We start from the raw sequence: 12547 nt of genomic DNA on the forward strand, positions 1-12547 counted from the left end.
AACAAATAATAAGAAAAAGGACAATATATCTAAACATTTTGCGATGTGTAATATATTTTGAAAAGAATAGGAAGTCGATATGTGGTTACTTTTTTGTGAAAGTTCTTCCCGGATGTTTTCCTACGTTCACTTGTTTGTGGAACGAGTTGTGTGACGTAATGACGTCGGTGGGACGCACACTCACTCTCAGAGCTCCGGAGTGTCAGGGAGGATGGTCTGCTCCTCCAGCTGGAAGCCGGACTCACCTATGACTTTTTAGGCTTTAAAATAACAACACCTGCGCTCATCCTGGAGGCGAACCATTTGCTCGTTTTCTCTGTGCCGCAACCAGGGCCGCATTTTTTAACGGTGGCAACGACAGCTCGCAAAAGTAAAGCAGCAGAAAAACACGGACTACCAGATCCAAACCAAGAGCCACAGACTGTTCCTGACGCTACCGCCGTTGCGGCTTTGCCGCTTCCCTACTTCACCTTCTGCTTACAGAAGAATAATCAGCTCCTGCGTAGGAATCGGACCCTGGTGTGATTTTAAAACTAATTTTAACACCAGGGAAGTGGTTACGTTAAGAACGCTGGGGTGTGGGTGACCCAAACATTTAGTATTAGCGGTCTAGCAACATTAACAAGGCCGTTTATTTTCAACCTAGAAGCTAAGGCTAGATAGCATTAGCTACGTAGCATCAAGCCCGTTAAGTTTAACAGAGGGTTAGCATTAGCCAGTCCTGTAGCGATATTTGTCAGTTGGTGCTACAAATGAATGTACATTTTGCTTCGAAGACGCACCAAAGAAGTAGAAGTGGGAATTCGTAAACCACGCGGACTGTGGAGATTATGGGGAGCCGGTACTCGCTCTACCGCATACCAGACTGCGGAGCGGGGACAAACCGTGGAAGAGGCACCGTTATAGGAAAGGAGCAACAGCCTGTCCTCCACACCAAACCTGGCGATAATTCCAGTGTCTGGACAATGTAGGGCTGACTAAAGCCAAATTAAAAAAGGAAATCATGATTTAGTGTGTTCATTTTTCTAAGTATTTTAAAGAAACAAACAATCTTCACTTGTTCTTGGAGCAGAGGGACAACAGCATCCTTCATCCACGCTATCCAGGTATCGTCCATTGTGTCTCTGGGATATTATTTTTTAAATAGGCAATCATGAACTACCAGCAGCATTTGGCCAACTCGGCTGCCATCCGGAATGAGATCCAGAGGTTTGAGTCTGTGCATCCAAACATCTATTCCATCTATGAGCTACTGGAGCGGGTGGAGGAGCCTCTACTGCAGAATCAGATCAGGGAGCACGTCATTGCAATCGAAGGTAGGTGAACTACAAAACCATCCACGTTTCTGGTGCTCCACTGTGGTGACAAACAAAGACACAGAATTAAATAGTTGTTTTTAGAACAAGCAGTTTTAGTTTTCAATCAGCAACATCTGCTGATGTTGCTGATTGCAAATTAAAATCAAAAGTCAAAAAAAGCTACTTCTCAGTCTAAAATCACAGCTCAGAAATATCGATAAGTTACATGTATGTTAAACGAATGTAAATAAAACTATTCCAAAATATAACTTATGAATACGCTAAACCTTATCAAAGAACAGATTTATCACAGATAGACCTAGGAGTTTGTGAAATATAACTAAATAGCTTAAATGTAGATGTTGTTCTTGTGAATATATTTGTATTTTTAAAAAGAAATGACAGTGAAGTGTGTTTACCCTAAAGGAAAATGGTTACAATCAAATGTGGATGTGAACCATGACCAGTTTCTGTAAAAGTCCAGTGTCTGTTTTTATATGCACAAATCTAAACCCACAGACGGGCACAGTGGTTCACTTTCTGCCAAACCTCATTGACTTAATGGATGATTTACACTGGTCTTGTTTGAAGTCTTTTTTTGTGCTGACATTTGATTTTATCACACAGTGCTGTGTTAAATGCTCAGCTTTCACTGAACTGTTTCAATATTTGTATGGACAGGTAGAAATGTGTTTTAAGTTTGTTCCTAATGTTTGTTTATAGCTGCTGAATTTGGTGTACATCGAATGGGATTTTTTTTTTGTGCAATTATGGGTTTGTGAAGAATGATTTAAATACCAAGTGACTGAAATTCATTGTTGATGTGGCGATGGATGATGATGATGCTGCTGCTGCTGCTCCTCTTTTGTGTGTTCTGAGCAACAACAATATTTGTGTTGGAAGAGAACCAGTGCTTCACTGATGCAGCTGCAGCACTGGTTTTTACGTTGGTGGCAGTGAAGATATTTTACACTGCTGTTGAAGCCATCTTTGTCATTCTGATGCTGTTTGTATGACACGAACACTGTTAACTCGTTTTAAAAGTCACACTAGATAATCATTGCAAAACAAAATGAAATTAAACTGGGAAAGTGAGCTAAAAATATAGTTAGAAACACCTTAGAAGTGATCTAAAGTTTATAATATTAAAAAATATAACTGAAAGCAAAATATTTTACTCCAATTTGGCAAAAAAAAAACAAAACAACAACAACTAATATCTAACAGCTAAATAAAATATAATACAGAAAGTAGGGAAGTAAGACAAAAAATATGATGATCTAGGTGTAGATACAGTAACATCAGTAGCATAATCAGTAATGAAATCAATGATTGCAGTAATCGTCAAATCGTCGGCAGTTATAACAATAGCAGCAGTGCCAGCTGTATGAACCAGAGCTTTAAAGGACAACAGTGACAGTTACATCAGTGACAGTAGTAGTGGTATCAGTAGCAGCAGCCTCTGTCAAACACCAGCAGTGGAGGCAGAAGACACGGGTGGGTTGTTTATTAATGTGGTGATAAAGTTGTCTCTGAGAAGAAAAAGAAAGACGACTGAAAGGAATACCTTGGTCATTTTCTGATAAATCTTGGTCTTAAATATATACATTTCTATATTCTCTGTAAAATAGTGATTAAAAATAGCCACTTACATTCTTTATTTTAAGGAAGAAAGAAAATATGCTTATAAAATTAAATAGTGTGTAAAGAAGCTGCCTCCTGCTTTACACAAACCTCTTCTGTTTTGCAAATGCAACAGGAAATGACTTTACCGTAAATGAACATTACGACCACATCATTTATGTTATAATTCAACACGCCGCATTAAGCAGAGCCAAAGTCGAGTGTGCACGTTAAGAGGTTTCATTTTAACATTTATAGCCAGAAAAGAGGTTTAAACCGAGCCACTGTCTCTGTCAGGACGTAACCTGATGCTCAACACTCCCTCTTTTCTCTTGCTTTGCTCACCCACTAACTGGAAGCATCCCGCCATTGCAAGAGACTTGTTGTATCTCAAACAGAATGAAGATTAAGACAGACTCAGACTCAAACTGGCCATCTTAAGTAATAGAATTGTATGGCAAGCTTAGATACATCTTTATAAACAATATAGTTTCATTTAATATCACATTAAAAGGTATTACAATGCATTGTTTAGCCCTAATTTTTCTTTACTCTGAGAGGAAAAAAGGCCTCGACAGGTTCAGGCCTTGATCTGTCCGATGTTTTTTGTCTCTGGAGCAGATTCATCTGTTTGTTCTCATCTTTTTATCTAGTATAATTTAATCTTCCGGACAGATTTAATCTGCCATCTCTGTATTTCCACACCTCCTCCTCCTCATTTGTCTCCTGCTGCTTTTGTTTTTTGTTTTTTTTTACCCACCTACAGTTAGTGAGCTCACTATGTGTCCCATGTGTGACCCACACGTGACCCAGTTTTCCCTCAGTCTCTACGGATCCTCTCTGTCATTTGTCAGTACTGCACCAAGATAATGCTGCGTCTCGGCTTTCCGTGGTTTGTCTGCCGACATTGTGGAGTCTCCAGTGGTTTGTCCAAATGATATAAAGTAAAGGGAGTGACTACTCATTGACTTGGTTTTATATACATATTCTTCAGATGTGAGGGGTAACAGGTGGACTTGAAGGGTCAAACTGCCTTAATCATTTCTTCTTTTCGTATTCTCAGCAGCTGCAGCTTCTGTGTATGATGACAGGAAGCTTTAGACATTGACGACATAAGAACAATAGCAGAGTCCTGCACGGATCTGCTTCAGCTATAAAAATAGAAGACCTTCCTGTTTGCTGTAGAACAATACAGTCTTCAGTCTGTGTGTGGTTTTTACTGGTTTTGTTTTTTTGTTGTGAGCCTGAAAACCAGGGTCAGTTTGGATCTGAAGGCAATATGCTGCTATAGGGAAGAAGTGGAAAAGAAGGATGATATGGCTACCCCGAGGTGCTGATATCACCTCCTGTTTCATGGATCCAAAACTTCAGAGGACTGAGGGATACTGGACTGAATGGAACTAGTCCGTGTTCTGCCCAGAGGAAATCAGCAGATGGTCTCCTGCAGCTCTAGGTCGGGTCTCCATCATCCATAAATGATGTAGGAACTGTTTAATTTACCACTAGAACGAAGTAGAGTAGAAGTGGCAGCAGCAGCTGATCTGATTAGCCTGATCAGACCAGGGTCTGTAAAGAGACCAGGAACTGGACCATCCCTTTAAGAACTGGTTTTGTTTTCATCAGTTTTTATAACTTGGGAACCTCAGACAATTGTGAAGGGGCATCCTTTTCTAAGCCAAAGAACAAGAACCGTTTAGTTTCTTAATTCTCTTACGCTGACGGTTTCGGATACTTTGAAGACGCAATTCACTGTTAAGAATGATGTAGAATCTGTTTGAGGACAAGGGGACAGCAATAGGAAGGAGGAGACGAGATTTGAAAGGACAAGGACAGAGGGGACAAGGGAAAAAGTGGAAACCCGATCCCTGGGCAACGCCCCGTCAACAAAGAATCGTGGGAGAAAAATGAGGCTTGTGTGAAGACTGAGTGAGAGTGGGAATTCCCAGAATTCCTGAACAAGTGGAGAGGATGGAAAAAAAGATCTCATCAAAACAACTGAAACAGTTTCTATATTTTCAACATATAATTTTATATATTATAATATATGTTGATTTCATCAACAGAGTAGGAATTACCAGTGTAAATGAATGTAAACACCAGTGAATAACTGATGTCAATCAGTGTGAACCAATGCAAATGACCAGTGTGAATGAATGTGAAACAGTGTAAATAACTAGAATTTAATTTGTAAATCAAATCAAATAACTCGTAGAAGTAATTACAATGGATCCTCCTTTTTTCGAGCTTCATACATTCCTGAGGGCCTTTTATGAACCGGAAAGTTCGGAAACTGAAACAATTTTCCCCATAGGAATCAATGCAAAATGGATTAATCGGTTCCTGGACCCTGGATGACTACTTATTAAAATTCACAGAATACACAAAACCAATGAAAATATTTAGATCTAACACAAAAGATAAACACAACTGAATAAAGACTATAGTTATAAATCGCAATTTCATTCATCCTTACTGGTACTCATGAGGCATGATTGCGCAATGTTCGCTTTGCTGTCGACGGCCAACTGCTTCTCATTGATCCAAATCGGTAGCAACTTTTCCACTTCTAATATCTGAGACAATAAAAAAACAATAAAAATATAGTTTGTGAACCAAATTGTTCAAAATAAGGAGGCGTTCGACAACCGAGGTTTCCACTGCATAAACCAAAGTAAATGTGTCTCAACCAACATGAATTAGTGTGAATGAGTTCAAACTAGTGTCAAAATCATGTGTGAATGTATGTCAGTATGTCAGTGTGGATTAAAAAAAAGGAATTAATAAACATATATGTATTGGTTTTGTTAGGAATAATTCATACATTTAGATACATTTTTTTTTACATCAACACGGATCGAGTGAGATTTTGTAACGTCAAAGAACCCAACATTTTTCATTTGAGAATTGTTAAATCTGCTACGCAGCTCATTGTAATGTGATGATCGATGCGGTCCAACAGGTGGAGGCAGAGAGCTGTGCTCTTTTAACTCAGCTGGGACGTTTGTGAGGATCTGTCAGCTTCTCTGTGTGTTAGTTTTATATGAAAGGCGTTCAGTATCAAACACACACACACTTTCACAAGACCAGTGTTTTCATCCTCATCTCTTTTGTTTTTGTTTCCAGATTTAACACAGATGTTGGGGTCAGAAAATCATCAGGGAAAATATTTTCCAAATGAATGTGTTAAGTAGTAAATACTAGGGATGCACTGAAATTAAAATTCTTGGCTTAAACCGAAAACCAAAAATAAAGAAGCCAAGGCCAAAAACCCAAAACACAACATTTATGTTTTAATTAATAAAACAATTACAAAATATATATATTTAGCACATTTCAACAATGCACAATATAAAATAAAATAAAGCCTACTGGCCTTCTGATAGATTGTAAAGTTAAATACAGTATGTTCTCTCATTAAAAACACAAAGTGCATTTAAGTCATTTGCTGGATGATTTCTCGTGTGCGCTGCTTTATTCCCGCCTCCAAGTAATGATCTTTGGAACGTGGATTAAGTACAGTCGTGAGAGGATCCGAGTAGATCTCAGTGAAACATGTGCTGACAGATTCTGTGAGTGGACGTTCATTGTTTTCACTCCGTGTTCTGTCTCGATGTTCCGTCTCGATTAAAGGAATAACATCTGCTGCAGATGCATCAGAGAAGCTGATCTCTTTAATTAGCTGCTCAAATGGGACAAGAAGAGAGAAAATGCTCTGGTATGAAGCGAATGTCGTGGGGAGCTCCTGGTCTGCGCCGTATGCAGCCAAAAGAGGCTATCCTTCCTCTTATATTCAACATAGCGATCGGGATTTTTGGATTTCAGGTGATAAATTAAACCCGACATGGAGAAATTCTTTGCAGATGCACCCTGTCTAAAAATTGTAGCATTACACATTTTGTCTTAAAGCCGAAAAAATGCACTTTTGGGCCTTTTTCAGCCTAAAATTTTCGGTGGCAGATATTCGGTGCATCCCTAGTCAATACTCATTAGAGTTGGGCCAGATAGAGCTCAGGTTATGACAACAGTAGAACCACAGCAGATAACGGAATGATATTATTAAAAAAAAAAAGTATTGATAAGCTCATCCCCATCACAGCACAGACCTAACAACAAAATACAAATTTTATTTTTGTGTAGATTGTTATTCCGTTTATTCATTTTTTCATTTTCAAAAACAGATGGGTCTCCCTATTACACACTCACCAAGTCAGCTGTGCCCCTCTCCCAGTTACCATGGTAACAGTCATGAACCAGATTTAGTTAGCTTCCTCTTTCCTTTTTCTTCCTTGCTTCCTCTTCCTCATAATCTTTTGTATAATTCCTGTTATTTTCCTGTGAGGAGTCCTGGATTCCTACAAAGTCGGTGTTTAAGAGACGGTGAGACAGAGAGACTGTTATCCTGGTTCCTGATTCTCAGACACTGTTGTTGTACCAAATAAAAACAAAGTGCTTCCTCAAAAAAAAAATATAGATAGGGATAGGGGTCAGTGACGTGCAATGAGGTACATGACTGACAGCGCTGAGCCCCATAGGCACAATAGGTAACAGGCGCACGTCCCTGCGGTAGTGGGTTTGAAAAATCACCGTCTGAAAAGTAATTAAACCCCTATGAACACATTATTATGCTTTAAATATTTCAAATTAAAATAATTGTAAACAGTGTTGGTCCGCAATGAGGGGGCGTTCAGTGACCATCAGAAATTTGAAAATCTGATGATTAAGGCACCAAAACCGAGTGTTTGGTCTAATTACTGTATATTTTTGTCATGCAGGAAAGTTTTATTTTATTCAAGGCCATTTTTATTTCACAATAATATATTAGACCTTTTTTTTTGTTCAGTTTGTTTTATACATTTTGATATTGTGCAGTGTGACCTCTGTTAATAGAGATGCCTGTATGACATTTGGCATGTTGCCTAAAGTCATAACTGAGAGTTTGTTTTTTAAAGTGTTTGTGTCTGGAAAAAAAAGTAATCAAATATGCTATAATGCTTTAGGAGTAAATTACATAACATATCTATATTGATCATATAGGCAAAATGTTAAGATGTGGCTTTTAGTCCAGATCGCCCAGCCCTAGTCCTGAGTAAATGTTATTTTATTATTTATGATTTCTTTTTTTAGGTTTCATTTTGAACTGAAAGCCTTGTTTGATATTGATTAGAACTCGGTCAGTGTTTGCCGACCCTTGTTGGGTCGGTTGGTTTACAAACAGTAACACAATACACATGCTGTAACACGTGTCTGCCACAGTATCTGCAGCTGCGTCAGTTACGTCTGTTTGTTTGTTAAACATCAGTGAAACAGTAACAGTGTTTTTCGTTCAACTTGTTCTACAACATCTGTGTGTGCAAATGTTTGTTTGTGTGTGTGTGTGTGTGTGTGTGTGTGTAGGGGGGTGTGCGTGCACATGTGTACATATTGTGATGATGTGGCTGCAGCAGCACTAATGTCTGACTATTCATATTTGATTTCATCTTTAATATTTTAGTCATGTGACCTACTTTTGCTCCTCTGCTTTCAGTTTAAGGTAGAAACCTGCTCTTTCTCCTCTGACTTCAGAGGAGGAGTAGGACATGGGAGCATGGACTTTACCTCCTCCTTCTGCTTCTCCACATTCGTGTTATTTTTAACTGTCTCTCGATATGATACTGTTCTAAATATCAGTGTGACAAATCAAACCTCTGACCAACTCCATCGATCCATCGAGATACATCTGAAACCACCTTAAAAGATCAGTTTCTTTTTAATCTGAGCAGTTTCTCGTTTGACCTAATTTAACACTTTCTCCTTTTTTATAGATTACTTTTTTAATTCACTAAAAGTAAATGCTTTTAATTCACACTTAATCAAATCTGTTATGGCTTAATATAAACTGACAGCAGCCCTGTGTGTGAGTGTGTTCCTGTGCCTGTGGGTGTATCTGTGTGTGTGGCCCCTCCCCCTCTTCCTTGTCTCCACATCATGTTAAACCTGGACTGGACTTTCTGTTCTGTGGATTATTTGTAGATGAAATTTGACGAGAGTTTAAACTTGCCTCTGGTTAAACTTTTAAGTTTCTTTTGTTACCTGTGTTTTCATCATTTATTTCACTTTCATAGCTTAAGAATCGGTAAGAATCCCCCTAAAGCATTTGGTTTTGTTTACAAATCCAAAGCATTTTGTGATCTTCAGACTTTCTTTTAAATAAAATCTTAGAAATACACAAAAGTAAAATTTGATTTTAAAAAACGTTTAACAAATATTTATTGTTTGTTGTATAATATTGTATTGTCTAGGTTTATCTGGAAGTTATTTTCTAATTTAATTGATGTTTTTGCTCGTAGTTATTTCTACATTTATGTGTTAAAGAAGGCCGGCAAAAAACGAACCATGGCTTCAGATCCAGGTCAGTGCTGTTGACAGACTACAGGCCATGTTTTACCATCGTCCTCTCCTGCTTTAGGCAGTGTTTGTGTTTGTGTGTGTGTGTGTGAGAGAGAGAGAGCAAGAATGAGTGAGTAGCTCAGCGAATAGGACAGTGGAGGCGGCAGCGGCAGCCGCTCTGTGAGTCTCTGTCTGCGGGTTTGAAAGGCAGTTGTTGGGGCAGAAGAGGAGGCGGTCATGAGGAGGAGGAGGTCTGGAGTCTGCATGTCTGCTTTACTCTAAAGAAGAAGCATTTAAATCACAACTGAAACTGGTCAGAGGGGAGTGCTGCTGCTCCTGCTGCTCTGCGGGGGATGAAATAAACACACAATGGGAGCCGCGGCTCAAACACCACCGTCCGGGACATGGATCTAAGATAATGTTTACTCTACGTTTGACCCAGAATGGAGGATACAGGAGCAGGATCTGAAGCAGTCACTCTTTCACTGCCTTGAGTCAAAGTGATTTTAATTTTAAACAGAAAAGCTGAGGACACAACTGCCAGTTTAAATTCCACTGGGAACCACAGAGAATGTGCTTCCTACCTCAGAGTCCACATCTGGATCTTAGCCTCAGTCTCACAGATGTTTTTTTTCAGAGTGGGTTTTTTAGGTTACAATTGCTGTAGCAAAGTAGAAGAAAAGAGATCTGATGACGAGTTAGTGGTTCCCTGTCAGGGATGCACCTTTTGGACAGCATGGAGAGAGGCACGCCTCAGAGGAAAACAGTCTACCGCATCTCCCTCACCCTGGTGAAGAGGGAGAGTCTGGACGCTGAAACGGAACCACAACAAGTTGATGACCCCAAGGTGAGTGCTTTCAAAAGAGGGACCTCAGTGGAGGTACAATGCAGTAACGGTGGACTCCTAGAAGAACTGAGGGAGGTGGAGAATGAGTCTGAGGAGCAGGCAACATTAACCCAAGGATGGACTAGGAGTTTCAGAACCTTCAGCACTGGTCAGCTGGAGCTGGGAAGACTGAAGAGTGCCAAAAGGCAGCTGAAGGAGAAGAAAACCGGTATCTTAGCAGAGCAGGATGCTCAGGGAGAGGCCACAAATCAGAATTCAGAAGATTTCAGGGAGGTTATCTGCTCCGGAGCTACAGTTAGGAATGTGGACAAGAAGAAGGGACTCCTGAAGGTAAAGAGTATGGAGGAAAGGGAGAGCTCTGATAATCTTCTGACAAGTGAGGAGGTAATACCTCTTGTTCCAGAGACGACACCTCCTCTAAAGCAGACTCCAGGTCTCCTCTGTCGGAGCTTCAGCTTCAGACACTGGACTGGCGGTGAGCTACTGCGGCTAAAAGCCCTCTCTAAAGACAAAAACCACAGCAGTTCCATCTCTGTCAGAGGTCAGGACACCTCTGTGGCTTCTCCAACAGCAACTCCATCAACACCAACCCCTCCCCACCATGATCTCAGCAGGCAGAAGAGCAGGACGCTGGAGGTGGGGGCCATCCTCAACAAGACAGCCTCCTTCTCAGAGCTAAATCGCTGGGAAAGAGCATGTGGCGGCAAGAACCGGACTCTAGACAACAGCGACCTGCTGCGACTGGTGGCCGAGAAGGACCTGCCAGACGGTGGAGGAGGTGGGTTTCAGCTGCGTGAAGCAGGAGGACGCTCCAGTGACAGACGTTTGGTTCGCTTCTTCAGTGGGATTTTCTCCAGGAGAGATGGAGCATTGGCGTCTACACCAGGTGGAAGCCCCAGCATCAACCGGCCACTGCGTAAGAGTGGGAGGTCGGCACTGTCACAGTCCAGTTCTGAGAGTATGAACGGAAGAAGTGCTGACGGTAAAAAAGTCTTTTTGTCTGTTTGGCGTTCTTGTTCCAGCCTAAGATGTAATGAATCCTGGACTTATAGTATTATGGTTTTGGTTTGGTCCTTGAATCTTGGGTCGGCCTCTGGGTGTCTCTGATGTTTCAAATGATAGTTCCATAGAGAAGGTCTGTGGTTTTAGCTTCAAGGACAGCGGACCTGCTAGTCCACTGCTGGTCAGTTTGGGTAACTGAGGTCGACCTAAACTGAATACCAGTTGAACTTGTTGATGGAGGCAGAAGGATGGAGGTTTGTCTTAGCTAAACTTAAAGAAAATTTAAAAAGGTTTATAAAGGAAAGTTTGTGTATGTGTGTGTGTGTGTGTGTGTTCTGGACAGAAAAAGCACTAAAAACACAGAAAAATGATTTCAGTATACTCAGCTTAACAGTGACGGCCGAGAATCAAACAGAACCAAATAAAAGAATCCAGATGGGAAAAAAAACACATGATTTAAAATAACAGTCAGAAGGAGAAGTTTGTGTCTGATGACCAGGAACAGGTTCAATGAGGATCTGACAGCTCCATGAAAACACTACACACACACACACACACACACACACACATATTTACACCAACACAAACAACATACCCTTTCAGCATCCTCTTTCCATGCAGATGATGGAAAACATGAGCAGGGAGGAAGTGGACTAACACACACACACACACACACACACACACTCAGATGTTCTCAGCTGCAGGACTGGACATCTGTTCTCAAACCCATGTATTTGGATTCTTAGTTTATCACTCACTTGTTGGACAGTGGGTGGTTTTTCTATTCAGAAAACGACTTTTGTCAAAGCAGAAAATGGAGGTTTCAGATGGAGCTCCTCATCAGTTGACTTCTGATGTCACCAAAGATTTTCATCAACTGCTCATGGTCTGTCACATGTTTTACATCTTTCTAAGACATGAGTTTCAGATCCAGTTCCAGAGAAACAGAGACATTCCCATCAAGATCCCTTGAGGAAATCTCTAATTTTAGTTTGTCAGCCACATGGGAGCTTCTAATAAAAACAGCCAACTTTTCTTTTAGATGTTCCTTCGTTGTAATTGCAGCTACTTTATCGTTCATATACTATTCCTTTGACTTACGCCTGTAGTTCCTGCAGACTTTGTTACGTGGTTAAACTCTGCACACAATCTTCACAGCACTTGAAGAATGTTTGGTGAAAACGTAAGCACTATTAGAATGAACAGTGGGGTTCCTTGGAATTGGCTCCAAGTACTTGGCAGTGCTCTTTTTTTTTTTTTTAAAGGACAATTCATGACTAATTTGATCAGCCTTCGCCAGCGTCTTTATCTTTAGTTTATTACAGCATTAACAGCAGGAAGCTGCTGATTGACCAAAGCTGAGGAATCCTAAACATGTGCAGGTCCAACCCCTGATTCCTAGTCCACAGAC

At 40.4% G+C, this 12547-nt stretch overlaps 1 protein-coding gene across 7 annotated transcripts in view; it reads left to right on the plus strand.

The window, feature by feature from the left end:
• The first annotated feature begins 127 nt into the window (after positions 1-127).
• Positions 128-12547, plus strand: part of agap1 (ArfGAP with GTPase domain, ankyrin repeat and PH domain 1) — a 64498-nt gene continuing 52078 nt past the window's right edge. For 2 of the 7 annotated variants that reach the window (XM_017038381.2, XM_017038378.2), the window contains exon 1: positions 1333-11116. In XM_017038381.2, coding sequence (XP_016893870.1) covers positions 10006-11116 — 1111 coding nt within the window. In that variant the 5' untranslated portion in view covers positions 1333-10005. The other 5 variants (XM_008325420.3, XM_008325421.3, XM_025062396.1 and 2 more) reach the window with 5 other exon arrangements.

The sequence above is a fragment of the Cynoglossus semilaevis genome, chromosome 14 (assembly GCF_000523025.1).
Source record: "Cynoglossus semilaevis isolate Cse_v1.0 chromosome 14, Cse_v1.0, whole genome shotgun sequence".
NCBI lineage: Eukaryota > Metazoa > Chordata > Actinopteri > Pleuronectiformes > Cynoglossidae > Cynoglossus > Cynoglossus semilaevis.